Genomic DNA, 18,125 nt, shown 5'->3' on the forward strand with positions numbered 1-18,125 from the left:
AATATGTATTTTTGTTTCAGGCACGTGTGGTTCTCGCAAGTTCCGCCTCCCGGGTTCACGCCATTCTCCTGCCTCAGCCTCCCGAGTAGCTGGGACTACAGGCGCCCGTTACCACGCCTGGCTGATTTTTTGTATTTTGAGTAGAGACGGGGTTTCACCATGTTAGCCAGGATGGTCTCAATCTCCTGACCTTGTGATCCGCCCGTCTCGGCCTCCCAAAGTGCTGGGATTACAGGCCTGAGCCACTGCGCCCGGCCGTTACTACTATTTATATCTGCTTAAATGCTTGATGAGTTCCCTTTCCTCCTTCACTCAGACAAATTACATATAGTGATATAACTTTTTTTTTTCAATCTCAGGAATGCAAAGACCGTAATGGGGAAAGCTGTAGGTTGCAGTTCCATTAGCCCTTTTTATTTAGTTTCCATAATTGTCTTGAGGCCTCTGGTGCTAGATCGTAACCATTTTAAAATTATGTTTCTGAGGCTGGGCGCGGTGGCTTATGCCTGTAATCCCAGCACTTTGGGAGGCTGAGGCGGGCGGATCACGAGGTCAGGAGATCGAGACCATCCTGGCTAACACGGTGAAACCCCGTCTCTACTAAAAATGCAAAAAATTTGCTGGGTGTGGCGGCGGGTGCCTGTAGTCCCAGTTACTTGGGAGGCTGAGGCAGGAGAATGGCGTGAACCCGGGAGGCGGAGCTTGCAGTGACCCGAGATCGTGCCACTGCACTCCAGCCTGGTCGACTGAGCGAGACTCGTCTTAAAAAAAAAAAAATTGGCCGGGCGCAGTGGCTCAAGCCTATAATCCCAGCACTTTGGGAGGCCGAGACGGGCGGATCATGAGGTCAGGAGATAGAGACCATCCTGGCTAACACAGTGAAACCCCGTCTATACTAAAATACAAAAAAAATTAGCCGGGCGAGGTGGCGGGCGCCTGTACTCCCAGCACTCGGGAGGCTGAGGCAGGAGAATGGCGTGAACCTGGGAGGCGGGGCTTGCAGTGAGCTGAGATCCGGCTACTGCAGTCCAACCTGGGCAACAGAGCCAAACTCCGTCTCAAAAAAAAAAAAAAAAAAGTTATGTTTTTGTTTTGGCTTGTAGATACTTAGCAGTTTTTATTTTGTTTTGTTTATTTTGAGACGGAGTCTCGCTCTGTCCCCAGGCTGGAATGGAGTCCAGTGGCACGATCTCGGCTCACTGCAAGTTCCGCCTCCCGGGTTCACGCCATTCTCCTGCCTCAGCCTCCCGATTAGTTGGGACTGCAGGCGCTCGCCACCACGCCCAGCTAATTTTTTGTATTTTTTAGTAGAGACGGGGTTTCACCGTGTTAGCCAGGATGGTCTCGACTCCTGACTTCATGATCCACCCGCCTCGGGCTCTCAAAGTGCTGAGATTACAGCGTGAGCCACCGCGCCTGGCCGATACTTGGCAGTTTTTAAAACAGCTAGCTAAACAAGAGTTACTGATACTGGTTAGGGAAAAACTGCGATACCCTGTGCTTGAATCCATCACTGAAAGAAAAAAAAATGTTCGTGGAAGTGTTCTTGAGAGATGTCTTATAGGAATATGCTAATAACTAAATGCCTTGGCAATCTGTAGAATATTGAACATAAAGTATTGTGTAACATGGCACTTCAGTATAGGAGTTATTCTGGTTTTTGGAAAAGTTGTTGGTGGAGACTTCTTTTCAAGGCAGAATTCTGCTTTTATGTAATAATGCATTATGTTCTGCCTTCATGATAAAGACCTGATTTTTTGCTGAATATTTTAGTCTGAATCCACTTGCTAAGATCCATGGAATAATGGAAAGTGTGAATTGCACTGACCTGCAGCACTGTTTGCTAAGGAATGGATTTGGTCTTTTTAACCAGCCATTTCTGCTAAATGTTTTTCCTCCTTTTCCTGTCATTCCTCTGTGGCTAGGTGTGTTGGTGTATATTCTTATTGGCAAGAAATGCCACCTTGTAAGTCTCACAGACATTCCCTGAATGTGGATGTGTTTTGAGAATGTTCAGTACATCTCTTTTCAAACTGTCTGCAAATAAAATATCCAACCTTTTTAAAGTCTTAAATAAATAAATTGTAGCAAAAGGAATGAACTAAAATAGCTGATTTTTTTTTTTTTAACCTCATTTCAGTTTATAGTAAAAATGCCTTTAGATGTTTGGGGGTATTTATTCTAAAAGGATCCTTTTCAGCCTACCTGAAGACTAAATTATTTATGAGAAATGTCATCTGTCTTCACTGTTTCTAAATATGTATTTTTGTTTCAGGCACGTGTGGTTCTCAAATATAGGCATTCTGATGGGAACTTGTGTGTTAAAGTAACAGATGATTTAGTTGTAAGTATACATGTTTATTTGTTACATACTTTCAGATTTGTTTGTCATTTGTTCGAAATTATTTACTTAGAGTTTATGGAGATTACCCATTAGGATACTTATTTTGCATTTCATTCAAAAATGAAGAACCTCATTCTAGCAGCTACTTTTATAGACCCTCAGGAAATAATTTAACTTGCTTTCTTAATGCATTATGTCAAGTGTCATTTACTAAGTGCTGTCTTCAGACCTTAAGCAACAGGAATGTAGAGACCAAACTGGATGTAAGGGAGTAAAAGTTTCCTTTAAATGACAGTGTTTGAACACAAGTTACAGGCTTTATTCTTGTATTTCCTGCCCTTGATATGCTCACTCTTGTTACTTCCTCATATCCCATTCATTCCTTAACCCTCTGCCATCTGTTTTCTGCATATGGTATTCCACTGAAACTGCTTTTTATGAGAGCACATCAGCAGCTCCTTTATTTTCAAAGCCAGTGGTCTTATTATTCATATCTTACTTGGCCTCCTTGCTGCTTTTGATAGAGAACCCCACTCTTTCATAGAAATAATTATTTTGGCACTTGTGGCTCTGTTTTATCTTGGTCTTACTATTCTGTGTTTCTATTGTTTCTTCTTTGCTTTTTTTTTTTTTTTAAATGTGCTTCATATATATATGTGCTTCTCTAGGATTCTGTCCTTGATTGTCTTTTCATACAGCTTCTGGAGCAGTTCATTTAGTTAAGTCTAATACTACACCTATCTATGTCTACTTGCAAATGTGTGTTTAGCTCATATTCTTCTGACTAGCATCTGTACCTCACATACCCTCAAAATTCATTTGTCTACAGTGGAGTTTATCATCTGTTCTTAAACTAACTCCTCATGCCTGTAATCCCAGCACTTTGGAAGGCCAAGGCGGGTGGATCACAAAGTCAGGAGATCAAGACCATCCTGGCTAACACGGTGAAACCCCATCTCTACTAAAAATACAAAAAAATTAGCCGGGCGTGGTAGCAGGCGCCTGTAGTCCCAGCTACTCAGGAGGCTGAGGCAGGAGAATGGCGTGAACCTGGGAGGCGGAGCTTGCAGTGAGCAGAGGTGGTGCCATTGCACTCCAGCCTGGGTGAGAAAGCGAGACTCCGTCTCAAAAAAGCAAACAAACAAAAAAAACTACCTCCTTCTTCTGTTCCTACCTTCCTACTTTTAGTTGCATTATTTTCCACCTGGTCAGAAATCTGGGGATTTTTTTAATTTAAAAAGTTTTTAGAGACAGGATATCACTATGTTGCCCAGGCTGGTCTTGAACTTGTGGCTTCAAGCAGTCCTCCCCCTCAGCCTCCCAAGTTGCTGGGATTACACACATGGGCCACAGTGCCCAGCCCAGAGTGATTTCTATTTTTCTTTTTTTTTGAGATGGAGTCTCGCTCTGTTGCCAGGCTGGAGTGCGGTGGCTCGATCTCTGCTCACTGCAGCCGCCGCCTCCCAGGTTCGAGTGATTCTCCTGCCTCAGCCTCCCAAGTAGCTGAAACTACAGCCGTGCACCACCACGCCCAACTAATTTTTTTTATTTTTTATTTTTAGTAGAGACAGGGTTTCACCATGTTGACCAGGATGGTCTCTATCTCTTGACCTCGTGATCACCCATCTTGGCCTCCCAAAGTGCTGGGATTACAGGCGTGAGCTACCGCACCTGGCCTTTTCTTTTAATTTGTTTGTTTGTTTGACGGAGTCTCACTCTGTTGCCCAGGCTGGAGTGCAGTGGCACAGTCTTAGCTCACTGCAAGCTCTGCCTCCTGGGTTCACGCCATTCTCCTGCCGCAGCCTCCTGAGTAGCTGGGACTACAGGCGCCCACCACCATGCCCGGCTAATTTTTTGTATTTTTAGTAGAGACGAGGTTTCACTGTGTTAGCCAGGATGGTCTTGGTCTCCTGACCTCATGATCCACCCACCTCAGCCTCCCAAAGTGTTGGGATTACAGGCGTGAGCCACTGCGCCCAGCCTTTTTTTTTTTTTTTTAAAATAAAGAGGGAGTCTGGCTCTATTACCCAGGCTGGAGTGCAGTGGTTCATTCTTGGCTCACTGCAACCTCTGCCTTCCGGGTTCAAGCGATTCTCCTGCCTCAGCCTCCCAAGTAGGTAGGATTACAGGTGGGCACCACCACACCCGGCTAATTTTTGTATTTTTAGTAGAGATGAGATTTCACCATGTTGCCCAGGCTGATGTTGAACTCCTGACCTCAAGCGATCCACCTACCTCGGCCTCCCAAAGTGCTGGGATTACAGATGTGATCCACCATGCCCAGCCCCAAAGTGATTTCTAAAAGGCAAATTTGATTGTTCCCCCTTGCTTAGAAGCCTTTAAACTCCACCCTTGCATCCCCTCTAATCTCTGTAATTTCTGTATTACATAAGAACTCCTTTAATGTGCTGTGATGTGTTAGGCCTCGGTGCTTTTGAACATTCTGTTTCCTCCTTTGCAATATTGAATCCCACCTCTGCCCCTAATGTGGCCAGACTGCTGCTTATCTTTCAAAACCCAACTCGAGGATTGCTTCGTCTCTTGCTTTTCATTTTGGCGTTTTGTGCTGTATCACGATTCTTTTATCACATTTGTCTTTTTAATAGACTGTGCTTCAAGACAATAGAGATAGATTAGTAATATTCTTACGTGTTTTATTTCCATTGCCTACTACGATATCTTGACCCAGAGAGCACTCAGTAAACATTTTTAAAATACATTAGTTCTTTTAAATATTGTATAGAGTGATTTTTAAAATCACTTTTGTCTTTGGTCATATATTGTATTTGTGTTCAGGGTTCCATTATGAGATTGCATGAAGTTAGACCTTTTAGTGATTACCGTGTCTTCTAAGAGCCAGTTGAATTTAGTGAGTAGCTGAACATGTGAAAAAGGAAGAGTGAATTGAGATGTAATATGCTAGACATAGATTTAAGAGATGTGAATCCTAGCTTAGTCATTTACTAGCATTTTGGCCATGGAAAAGTTTAAGCCAAAAGTTTAGCCTTCTGGTCTCAATTTCCTCATCTGTAAAGTATCATAGTGATAGTAAAAAAATATATGAAAGTATCTAACATTAGTGGTTACCCTTGGTAGATTGAGTAAATGTTTTCTTTTGTTTGTTGGTTGTTTTGTTGATTGCTTTTTTTTTTTTTTTTTTTTTGAGATGGAGTTTTTTTTTTTTTTTTTTTTTTTTTTTTTTTTTTAGAGACAGTGTCTTGCTCTGTTGCTCAGGCTGGAGTGCAGTGGCTCACTGCATCCTCAACCGCCTGGGCTCAAGCGGTCCTCTCGCTTCAGGCTCCCGAATAGCAGGGACTATAGGTGTGCACCACCACACTCAGCTAATTTTTAAATTTTTTTGTCTAGACAGGGTCTCATTATATTTTGCCCAGGCTGATCTGGAACTCCTGGACTCAAGCCATCTTTCTGCCTTAGCCTCCCAAACCACTGGGATTATGGGCGTGAACCACTAAGTACTTCTTAAATCTTGAAAATTTTAATTGTGATTGTCACAGAGTGGTTAGGTATACCTGCTGAAGAAAAACCCCTATGTCCTGTCTTAAAAATAGGGAAATAGGCAGGGAGCAGTGGCTCACGCTTGTAATCCCAGCACTTTGGGAGGTGGGTGGATCATGAGGTCAGGTGTTCAAGACCAAGCCTGGCCAAGACAGTGAAACCCCGTCTCTACTGAAAATACAAAAATTAGCTGGGCGTGGTGGTGGGCGCCTGTAATGTCAGCTACTCGGGAGGCTGAGGCAGGAGAATTGCTTGAACCTGGGCAGCAGAGGTTGCAGTGAGCCAAAGTTGTGCCACTGCACTCCAGCCTGGGCAACAGAGCTAGATTCCATCTAAAAAAAAAAAAAAAAAATAGGGGAATAACTGCAGAACAAATTTTAATACAAAAGGCCTTATCTTCAATTGATGGCTCTTTTTGCCTTGTTAATAATTAAATATAATTAAGGATCCATGTTAACTTTGACTTTTTTATAATCCCATGTATGCATAATTTTTCTAATCCCATAATTGATTTATAATACTGTCTTCTACGGACCTAAAATCTTTTTCTGTCAGAAACTTCAGTGAGAAGGTATGTATATTCTCTTGTAGCACATATACTGAAAATTTAATGATGAAGATTAATACGGCCTTTTTACAAGATTGCTGCACAAATTTGTACAATGCGTGGATAAAATTTTTTTTTAAGTGAGTTGTTTAAAAGGCTGGATGAATTCAGATCAGTTGGGCATAATGAGGTTGAACTTCAAGTTAATAATTGACTTTTATTACAGGATCATTAGTTCCTGTTGTTTAAAACTCATGTGAACCTTTAAGATGGGCTGAAGAAAAGTGGACCTATATTACAAAATGAGGGAAGGGCTACCAGCTTAAAATTGCTGTTTCTGAAGATTCTACAACAGATGGCTTTATGACCAACCATAAGCAGATCTTAAGTATCTAGTGAAGAATTTAACGCTAACAAGGAAGAATTTGGTTTGCTTTAAAAGTAGTATCTTCAAGCCTGGGCAACATGGAGAAACCCCATCTCTACTAAAATAGAAAAATTAGCTGGGTATGGTTGTGTGTGCCTGTAGTCCCAGCTACTCAGGAAGCTGAGGATCACTTGAGCCCAGGACACAGGTTGCAGTGAGCTGAGATTGTGCCACTATACCCCCAGCCTGGGTCACGGAGTGAGACACTGTCTCAAAAATACATATCTTCAGAAAATCAAGATTTTTTTTTTTTTTTTTTTTGAGAGAGAGTCTCACCCTGTCACCCAGGCCGGAGTGCAGTGGCATGAGCTCAGCTCACTGCAGCCCCGACTCCTGGGTTCAAGCAATTCTTCTGCCTCAGCCTCCCCAGTAGCTGGGAGTACAAGTGTACGCCACCATGCCCAGCTAATTTTTGTATTTTTAGTAGAGACGAGGTTTCACCATATTGGCCAGGCTGGTCTTGAAGTCCTGACCTGGTGATCTGCCCGCCTCGGCCTCCCAAAGTGCTGGGATTACAGGTGTAAGCTACCACTCCTGGCCAAGAAAATCAAGATTTATCTGGTTTATGTGTTGACCAGCTATACAGAGAATTCTAGATTTTTTTCTAAAAATTATCAAACCCCCAATTTCACCAGTAGAAAAAGGTATCTTAAGATTTCTGGGTTTTTTTCCAGCATAACTCAGTTACTTATGGCTGGGAGAAAATACCTAGGGAGATAATCTAATACCTAATTCTAAGCCTTGAGTTCTTCTCATCAGACTATAGTAGGATTTAACATTTAACATTTTTCAGAAGCTTCTAATAGACTTCATTTAGTTTTTTGTCCACAGCAGTGGCATTTAAATTACTATACTTTAAGACATGGAATTGCTGGAGGCTTGGAAACTTGAGTGCAATTTTCCTAGTACGACCCTCCAAGGAGAATAGAGCAAAACAGTGGTAGGAAAAACTCAAAATTCTATCCAATTGTATGTTTTCTACATTGTCAATATCTAGTATTATATAGTTAATGTGTACTTCTAAAATTTCTGACAGTGTTTGGTGTATAAAACAGAGCAAGCTCAAGATGTAAAGAAGATTGAGAAATTCCACAGTCAACTAATGCGACTTATGGTAGCCAAGGAATCCCGCAATGTTACCATGGAAACTGAGTGACTGGTTTGAAATGAAGACTTTGTCGTGTACTTAGGAAGTAAATATCTTGAAATAGAGAAAGTGTTGGGACAGAAAGTACTTTATGTAACTAAGTGGACTATTCAGAAGCTTAGAGGTCATTTTTTGTAATTTTCTTTTTAATGTTTACATTAGAGAGCTAGGGATGCAAATGTTTTCAGTTAGAAAGCCTTTATTTACTTTTGGAAATTGAACAAGAAATGCATCTGTCTTGGAAACTGCAGATTATTTGATGTTAGATAAAACATGTAATTGTTTCTCTGGCAAATTTATATCAGTAATTTGAAAATGAGATATTAGAAAAAACCAATTCTTCTTAAATTTAGTTCATCTTTAAAAGAACATTAAATATAACCATTTTGTTGGATCGATGTGTTTCTTTTGGAGCATAAAATGTATGCTGTTGTGACCAATAAATATAAAATATGGAAACTGGAATTAACTCCACACCATAGTATGCATTGTTATGCATACGATGCACCTAATTATGTATACCAGTGTAGTCTCAATTATATCTAAAAGTAGTTGTGACTAACAAGTATGCTTTGCCTTATTTCCACATTTAAACTACCTTTTAATGTAAGGGATTTGTAGTATCAGCTTGTTGAGCAATGACTTTGAATCGAGTTTTCAGTGATCAGAAGCAGCAGTTACTTGAGTGCATGAATGGAATGATAACTATAATGTAGTGAAACCACCATATTACAGAAATATTTACTACATATTTTCCATCTGTAGTTTCTCAGAAAGGCTATGGATTAGTTGAACTGTCAAATCTTGCATACTTCTGTGACACCCTTGCCCGTTTTCTCTAACCAAGGTGTTAGGTGTGACTGTCACAACTGTTAATGTTTTCCGGTAAACTAGAAGTATAATATTATTTGGTAATTATATTTGTACCCTAAATTTCACCACCTAAATGTAATGTTGATTCCCAAGAATGAAATGAAGGCACTACATTGAAATATGTTTTGTATAAATTTGTCATGTTGAACAACATTTTAGCATGGTAAGTTCCCTTAGCTATATGAATTTTGGCATGTTTCAGAGAGATCAGTAAATAAAATATTACATAAAATACATTGTTTGTGTTGAAGTTTTTAACTTTTCAGAAATTGTTGATTTCTGAGCTGGGATATACTATATTCATTTAGTCCAAAATGAGCCTAGTAATGCTGAAAGCAAATTTTTTGTTTCTCAGTACTTTATATTACATGACTTTCTCTGCACTATATGTTAATGGCAAGTTTGTTTTCTTGAATTAGAAAAGTAACATCAAATAGTATAGGATTATTTTGGCTTTTTGTTTTTTTCCCCCAGAATTAATGGGATCACCGTCAGGGAAGGGGAGAGGTTTGACCTTTTTCCCTATAGAGATGACCTGAAAAGGAGAGAGCGGCATTTGGGTTATTTGAGTCCTGGTAGCTTGTAACAGAATGGTTAAGAACAGACATTCCAAGTCAAGACTGCCTGGCTTTCAATCCTGGTTCCACTATTTCCTAACTCTGTGGTCTTAGACTAGATACTTTTCTAAGCCTTCATTTTCATCTCTGGAAATGGGGCCAACGATAGTACTTCCCTTTTAAGACTGTTAGATTAAACATCATGATCCAAGGCTGGGCACAGTGGCTCACGCCTGTAATCCCAGCACTTTGGAAGGCTGAGGTGGGCGGATCATTTGAGGCCAGGAGTTTGAAACCAGCCTGGCCAACAAGGTGAAACCCCATCTCTACTACAAATACAAAAATGAGCTGGACACAGTGGCGCACTGTTGGGGTGATCAGGCCCAACACCAGGTCATGGGCGCTACAAAGTCCAGTAGGGTCAAAGAAACAAGAAAAGACAAGAGTACATAAAGTGAGCCGGGGCATGGTGGCTCACTCCTGTAATGCCAGCACTTTGGGAGGCCAAGGCAGGCAGATAATGAGGTCAGGAGATCGAGACCATCCTGGCTAACATGGTGAAACCCCATCTTTACTAAAAATACAAAACAAATTAGCCAGGCGTGGTGGCAGGCACCTGTAGTCCCAGCTACTCGGGAGGCTGAGGCAGGAAAATGGCGTGAACCTGGGAGCTTACAGTGAGCAGAGATCGCACCACTGCACTCTAGCCTGGGTGACAGACTGAGACTCGGTCTCAAAAACAAAAAAAGTGCATAAAGTGGATTGAGGGATCCAGTGCTAGATTGGAGGCTGTGAAGACCCCAAGCTCTGGGAGCCCACACTATTTATTGGTGATCAAACAAAGAAGCAGGTGGTGGGGACGTAAGGGTAAACAGGTGAGGGCGTGAGGATGTGGGGGTAGAAAGGTAGTGGTGCATTAAGCATAGCTGTGACTGTTAGCATTTCCTTTGATGCATACAGAATATGCTCTGCTGCTTGAGATAATGGAGGACATGTTTACAAGTAAGACACAAGGAACCAACAAGTCTGTGCACATTCCAGAGGCTACGAGGGGTTTTATGCTCTGTGCCCTGGGTTCCGTCCAAGCCACAAGGGGTTTTACTCCCTGGGCTGAGATTGTGGTGTGGCAGGGCAGCCTTCCACCCTTTGGCACAGAGCTTGGTGTTAAAGGCCACGAGGGGTTTTAGACCCTGGACATCTTTCAAGACTCTTACATCACGACAGACAAGCCAGTCCTGCCTCAGCTCTTCTACCAACATGTTTCCCTTTTTTGCAAAACCACCACAGCTATCATTGCTTGTTCTCAGTGGGGGCTTTCTCTCCAGATGTGGCTTCCACGTCTGCAGACTATATAAAGACAACACAGATTAAAAGCACAATCATTATTGAAATCAACAGAGCCTCCAAGTGTCTTGATCCATTTTAGCAGGTTAATAGCTGCTAATCCATCTGCAGCTCCTTCAAGCACTTCAGTTCCTGGCATTAGTGTCAGATGTGCCTGAGAGGCTTGAAGTACTTGTTCCTTCAGTTTTGCAATATCCAAAGATAAATTTCCAGTATGACCTTTTAAATGTCTCTTAACTATTTCCCACTCATGCTGTTTCATTATACAGATGAGGAGTAATGTAAAAATCAGAGGTATTTCAATCACATTGCATTTGAATTTTACTTTTTTTTTTTTTTTTTTTTGAGATAGAGTCTCGCTCTGTCACCCAGGCTGGAGTGCAGTGGCTGGATCTCAGCTCACTGCAAGCTCCTCCTCCCGGGTTTACGCCATTCTCCTGCCTCAGCCTCCCGAGTAGCTGGTACTACAGGCGCCCGCCACCACGCCCGGCTAATTTTTTTTGTATTTTTAGTAGAGACGGGATTTCACCATGTTAGCCAGGATGGTCTCAATCTCCTGACCTCGTGATCCGCCTGTCTCGGCCTCCCAAAGTGCTGGGATTACAGGCTTGAGCCACCGCACCCAGCTGAATTTTACTTTTTAAACTTACAATACGATCTCCCATTCAAATCACTGTCTGAAGGAGATCATTAATTTGGTTAACTATTTATTTGAGTTTGAGAGTTCCATAATTTTGTGGAATTATTTTGCCACTTATTGACAAATTTAACGGTTTGTACAGATGAATGTAGAGCCACACCAGCTGTTGCAGTAGTAGTAGTAATAGTGATAAGGCAAATTATAGCAACTATGAGAGTAACTGTAAATCTTTTTGAATGGGATAAAAGTTGTTTAAGGATTTCAGTTACTATATGAATGGATGGAGATGCCTCCCACAGTCTATTTAAAGACATAGGCATCCAGACTCCTTCCCTGGCTTTAATTATTAGGATAGTCTGATTTTTATTAAAAGTTGAACTAATACAGGTAGACAAGTGACATTTGGGGCATGAAATAAAGTGTGTAATTATATCAAGAGTAACATTTCCTATTGCTAGCACAAAAGGTGGCCGGACACAACTTTGAATCCAAAAAGTCCTGTTGGAAAGAAAAGAAAGCATATTTAGTTTTACCTCCCTCCCCTTTATACTTGTTATATTTACCCTCCCAAATTTTGATTGGACATTGAGCCATAGCTAATTTCCATAATTCAGAATGTTCCTGTCCTATGGCAGGAGATACCATTTTTGGACTAGGGGCGACAATGCCAGTAGGACTCCGTATGATTGGGACCTCAGCTTTTGTCTGAATATATTGTGTATGATTTAATTGCCAGTGGTTCCATTGGTTTATTACATTTGTTTTACAAGAAGGCCTGGTGCAATTTTCTTTAAAGATCCCCTTAGAGGACTAATTAATGACAATTCCGCAGGAATTATTTTTTAGCACCTCAGCCTTACTTGCTATACAATTTTCCCAAGTTCAAGCATCCACACCTTTAAACAAAACTCTATTTTGTTTATATTTGAACTTATTCAGATGGAACTGCAGGGTTTTAGGATGGGAATGATTATATTTTAAACCATGCCCCAAAATCATATGCAAAGCAGCCTATGATTTATTTTTTCGGGGAATACTGCCAACCAGGCCTGTGTGTCAATCTGTAAACCTCCAACAGCAGGTCCCAGGCATATTGGGGGCTATTTATATTCTATGGATATATTTATTTTTACCCCTTCCTTATTAGGATGCATTGGCCCTCAGTTATCTATGGGCTCAGGCATCCAGGTACTGTCATTGGTGCACACCTCAATAACAGGGTCCGTCCAACTCACAGACCTAATTAAAGGAGGAAATGGGACATATGCCCAATAAGTGAAATTCTGAGTTGCTTCTGTAGTAGGGAGGCTTACCGCTATGGTGAGTACCACCAGCATGGCCACCATCAGGTTACTAGTTGTTTTTAGTTTGTTCTGTGTTTTCAAGTTGTCCTTTGCCATCTGTGTCAACTTCTTGGTTTGTCCCTATGTTGAAGAATTTGCCTGATGACTATTCTCAGTTTTCTCCTTCATCTCTGAGATATTTATTTGTGCCATCACTCGTATCAGGAGTTTTGGCTCTCCCCAGAGCCCTGTCTTCCTGCTGTAGCTCATGATAGATCTTCAGATGTTTGGTGGGCACCCATACAGGCACCCGATTGTCACCTGGAGAGACACAGCAAATCCTCTTCCCCATATAATTATCTGCCTTTTGATTAAGTTTAGTTAAAGGACCAGGGAGGTTAGTATGTGCTTTTACATGAGTAATATAAAAAGGGGAATGCCTTTGTTGTACTACTTGCTGTAAAGAATGAAATAAAAGATTAAGTTGGTCATTAGTCACATTTTGAATTAAGGCACATTCAATATTTTGTGTGGCTTGCACTACATAGGCTGAATCAGAAACAATATTTGCTGGCTGTTTTAAAAGTTTTTAGTACTATAATTACAGCCATAAGTTCAGCCCTTTGAGCAGAAGCAAAGTCAGTTTGAAAAACTTGCTGTTGAGGTCCTGCAAATGAGATTTTTCCATGATTAGATCCATCAGTGAAAACAGTGATGGCCCCTTCAATAGGAGCTTTTTGAGTATTGGAAGGCAATATCCTTGATGTTAATTTAAGAAGTTGGAATATTTTGGATTTAGGATAATGATAATCAAGAATGCCAATAAAACCTGCCAAATTAACTTGCCATTCCTGGGAATTAATATAAGCTTGTTGAATTTGTTGTTTGTTTAATGGAACTATAATTTAATTTGGATCATATCCCATTAACTTCATTGTGCCATTGTGCACAGCCTTGCTTGTCCTACTAGTATAGCAATTTGATCTAAGTATAGAGTGAGCGTTTAGTTGTATTGTGAGGTAGAAAAAGCCACGCAACCAGATAATTCTGTTGAACAATAACTCCTGTAAGTGAATGTTTAGTAGGAAAAACAAAAAACTGTAATGGCTGCATAGGGTCAATTCAAGTCACTTGTGGCTGTTGAATTTTTTCTCCAATTAATTGAAGTTCCTCTAATGCCTCTTAGGAGGGGAAACATTTACTATTTAAGTTAGAATTACCTCGTAAGGTAGAAAAGAGGTGAGACATAGCATAAGTAGGAATGCCTAAAGTGGGATGAATCCAATTAATGTCTCCTAACAATTTTCGAAAATCATTTAGAGTTTTTAAATCATCTCTTCTAATTTGAACCTTTTGAGGCTTAATAGTACTTCATTCTACTTTCATTCCTAAATACTGAAAGTTCATTCCTAACTACTGAAAGTTCATTCCTAAATACTGAAAGGGAGTAGAAGTTTGGATTTTGTCAGGGGCTATGATTAATCCTGCTGCAGTCACAGCCTTTTCCATTTGTTTGTAGCATAGCATTAATTCCTCTCTAGTTTCAGCTGCACATAAAATATTATCCATATAATGGATAATATTTTTTAAATTGTTCTTTAACTGGCTTAACTTTTCTGACATAAGTTTGACAAATAGTCAGGCTATTTAACATGCCTTGTGGCAGTACGTTCCAATGGGATCTGTCTGCTAGTTCTTTGTTATTTATAGCAGGAACAGCAAAAGGAAATTTTTCATAATCTTGGGTAGCTAAAGGAATAGTAAAGAAGCAATCGTTTAAATCTATCACTATGAGAGGCCAGTACTTTGAGATCATTGTTGGAGAAGGCAGCCCTAGTTACAGTGCACCAATGGGTTAAATTACAGCATTAACAGCCCTCAAATCTGTTAATATTCTCCATTTCCTTGATTTTTTCTTAATAACAAACACAGGAGAATTCCAAGGAGAGAAAGTAGGCTCTATGTGTCCCTTTTGCAATTCTTTCTGTACCAATTCTTTTAAAGCCTCCAGTTTTCCTTTTTCAGCGGCCATTGCTCCACCCAAACCAATTTGGCAGTTAACCAAACAAGAGGAATGGGAGCCACAGGCTCAGCAATGGCTGCTCCTAAAAATGATACCCTAATCCAGTTCGATCTGTTTGTCCTTTTAGTTCTAAAGGTTCTGGTTGGCCATTTTCATTTTTTCCCAGTCCCTTCCCCAAGAGATATCCCATTTTTCTCATCATTTGTTTACTGTTGTCACTATACTGACCCATAGGAATAGATATTTCAGCACCCCATTGTTGTAATAAGTCTCTACCCCATAGATTGACAGGAATAGGTATAATAATAGGTTGAGTTGTCCCTTCTTGGCCATCCGGCCCTTGTCCTGGCAAAATTAAGGAACTTGAAAAGCTTCTGAGGCAGCTCCTACTCCAGTAATACCAATGGATGCCTTTTGTTTTGACCAATGCTGGGGCTATTGATTTAAACCAATAATAGAGACATCAGCTCCAGTATCTACTAATCCTTCAAAGTCCTTTTCTTGAATACTTACTGTACAAATAGGTCTTTTGTCAGACACTTGATTAACCCAATATACAGCTTTTCCTGCTGGATTCATACTACCAAAGCCTCTTATTCTTTTTACTATACTGCTTCCCAGGTTTGCATAAGGTAACAGTAACAACTGAGCAATTCTTTCTCCTGGGGAAGCAGACCATGGAATTGAGGAACTAATAACTTATTGAATCTCTCCGGTATAATCAGCATCAATTATTCCTGTATGTACAGTGACACCTCTTAAATTTAAGCTAGACCTTCCAAGCAATAGACCAACTCTTCCTGAGGTTAAAGGGCCCCTAACTCCTGTGGGGATCTTCTTTGGTGGCTCCCCAGGAGGGAAGGAAACAGGAACTGTGCTGCAAAGATCTACTGCAGCACTGCCTGCTGTGGCGGGGGACAATTGTACGTTTGTAAGGGTGCTGACTGTGCCAGATATGCCTCGGTTTGTTGAGGGGCCCGAGGCAGGCCCCTCTTTCCGTTTCCCCAAAGAGGTTGCCCATCTTTGCTAAATTTAGAATGATACTGATTTGCCCAGTGATTGCCTTTCTTACACTGGGGGCATACACTGGGACTTTTCTGTTCATTGATGGTAATAGTTTTTGCCTTTTGATTTCCATTTCTACATTCCTTTTTTGTGTGTCCAAATTGCCTACAATTAAAACAAGATCCTGAGAAACGGGGCATATTTTTTCCCACCTTTAATTCAGCCATAGCTTGAGCTAAAAGGGTAGCCTTATGTAAATTACCCCCAATGCCATCACAAGCCTTAATATATTCAGCCAAATGAGCCTTCCCTCTCATAGGTCTAATGAAAGAAGGATATTTTTTCCCTGTAACATTTATTTTTTTCCATGCCCTTAAGCACACAGTGCGTAACTGAACAATGGCAACATTTTTCATTACTGCTTGATTATCTAATTGGCCTCAATTAGGGCCCAAACCCATTAACTGTTCAAAGGAAACAGGTACAGGCGGCTGTGTTTGTGTTTTCTCTTGCCTGAGTTTGAGCTTCATCAGCCCACCAAGTTTTAAACTGTAAGTACTAGGACGGAGTGAGAACAGATTTTATTAAAGTATCCCAGTCATATGGTATTAATCTATTATCAGGAGCCACATTTTTTAGTAAAGTTTATACAAAAGGAGAAATTGGCCCATATTGACTAATGGCTTGTTTAAATTCCTTTAATGACTTAAAAGTGGCCCAATTAGCTATATGTTGTCCTCCTTGTTGGGTTATAGTAATGGGAAATTGCCATGCTTCTAGGTCTCCTTCAGCTCTAGCCTTCTGAATAAAATTTTGTATGGCACCACCAATTGCGGCAGGTTTTAATGTTGTAACTACCAGAGTGGTAAGTTTTACAACTAATTCATCTCACCCATTATGGGGAGAGGGAGGAGGTGGCCATTCACTTAATTCAGCAGGTGGAACCGACGGGCTAGTAAAATACACTTTTTCAGCTTCCCTTTCTTTAATTTCCTCTGGTTCCTGTTCCTCACATTCAGAATCTGAAGTTAATTTTTTACACTCATCTGCCTGTTCCTCATCTGAATTCTGCCTCACCATCTGTGTGAAATGGCTCAAGAGCTGCGTTTATCAACGCCCACACTGACCAAACAGAAACGGAATTTTGGCTCCTTTATGTGCCTTTTTTAAATCTCTGCCAATTATTTCCCATTCATCCAACTCCATTGTCCCTTGTTCTGGGAACCGTGGGCAAAACTGATCTACTGTGCTAAAGAGTATTAATAAATGTTGAGTACTAACATTCACTCCCCCTCTCCGTAATAAATGCCTTAGAAAGTTCAGATAAGCAGAATGTTTACTTTCATTTTGTCCCATTGTTACCCTGGTTCTTCCGAGCCCTAGCTTAACCACCGAGCTCCTTTCAGTCGTCCTTAGGTTTCCTTTGATGATGCGTCCTCCACTTCCACATGCTCTAGCGTTCCTTCACTGGGGTCTTCATAGCCCCATGCTGGGCACCAGAAATGTTGGGGTTATCAGGCCCAACACCAGGCCGTGGGGGCTACAAAGTCCGTCAGGGTCAAAGGAATGAGAAAAGACAAGTTAAGAGTGCACAAAGTGGGTGTGGGGGCCAGCGCTAGATTGGAGGCTGCAGAAGGCCCTGAGCCCACGCTATTTATTGGTGATCAAACAAAGAAGCAGGTGGTAAGGACATGAGGGTAAACAGGTGAGGGCGTGAGGATGTGGGGGTAGAAAGGTAGTGGTGCATTAAGCATAGCTGTGATGGTTTAGCATTTCCTTTGACGCATATAGAATATGCTCTGCTGCTTGAGATAATGGAGGACATGTTTACAAGTAAGACGCAAGGAACCAACAAGTCTGTGCACATTCCAGCGGCTACAAGGGGTTTTATGCCCCGAGCCCGGGGTTCCGTCCAAGCCACAAGGGGTTTTATGCCATGGGCTGAGATTGTGATGTGGCAGGGCAGGCTTCCACTCTTTGGCACAGAGCTTGGTGTTCCAAAGGCCATGAGGGGTTTTAGACCCTGGACCCCGGACATCTTCCTAGACTCTTTTACATTATGACAGATAAGCCAGTCCCGCCTCAGCTCTTCTACCAACAGCGCACGCCTGTTGATCCCAACTACTTGGGAGGCTGAGGCACGAGAATCGCTTGAACCAGGGAGGCGGAGAGCCAAGATCACGCCACTGCACTCCAGCCTAGGTGACAGAGCGAGACACTGTCTCAAAAAAAAAAAAAAAAAATCATTCTCCATTTTAAGCTTTTAGCACAGTGCCTAGAATATAGTAAAGATCAATAAATTATACTTTTTTTTTTTTTGAGATGGAGTCTCACTCTGTCACTCAGGCTGCAGTGCACTCGTGTGATCTTGGCTCACTGCAACCTCTACCTCCTGGGTTCAAGGAATTCTCGTACCTCA

The 18,125-nt window shown here is 41.3% G+C and overlaps 1 protein-coding gene across 2 annotated transcripts in view; it reads left to right on the forward strand.

The window, feature by feature from the left end:
• SRP9 (signal recognition particle 9kDa) overlaps positions 1–9,088 on the forward strand; it is a 13,494-nt gene extending 4,406 nt beyond the window's left edge. Inside the window, exons 2-3 of one of the 2 annotated variants that reach the window (XM_011997950.1) lie at positions 2,276–2,344; positions 7,871–9,088. In XM_011997950.1, the coding sequence (XP_011853340.1) occupies positions 2,276–2,344; positions 7,871–7,990 (189 nt within the window). In that variant the 3' untranslated portion in view covers positions 7,991–9,088. The remainder of the gene's footprint in view (positions 1–2,275; positions 2,345–7,870) is intronic. The other variant, XM_011997951.1, reaches the window with a different exon arrangement.
• Positions 9,089–18,125: the final 9,037 nt, after the last annotated feature.

This window comes from Mandrillus leucophaeus, unplaced genomic scaffold, assembly GCF_000951045.1.
Source record: "Mandrillus leucophaeus isolate KB7577 unplaced genomic scaffold, Mleu.le_1.0 Scaffold550, whole genome shotgun sequence".
Classification (NCBI taxonomy): domain Eukaryota; kingdom Metazoa; phylum Chordata; class Mammalia; order Primates; family Cercopithecidae; genus Mandrillus; species Mandrillus leucophaeus.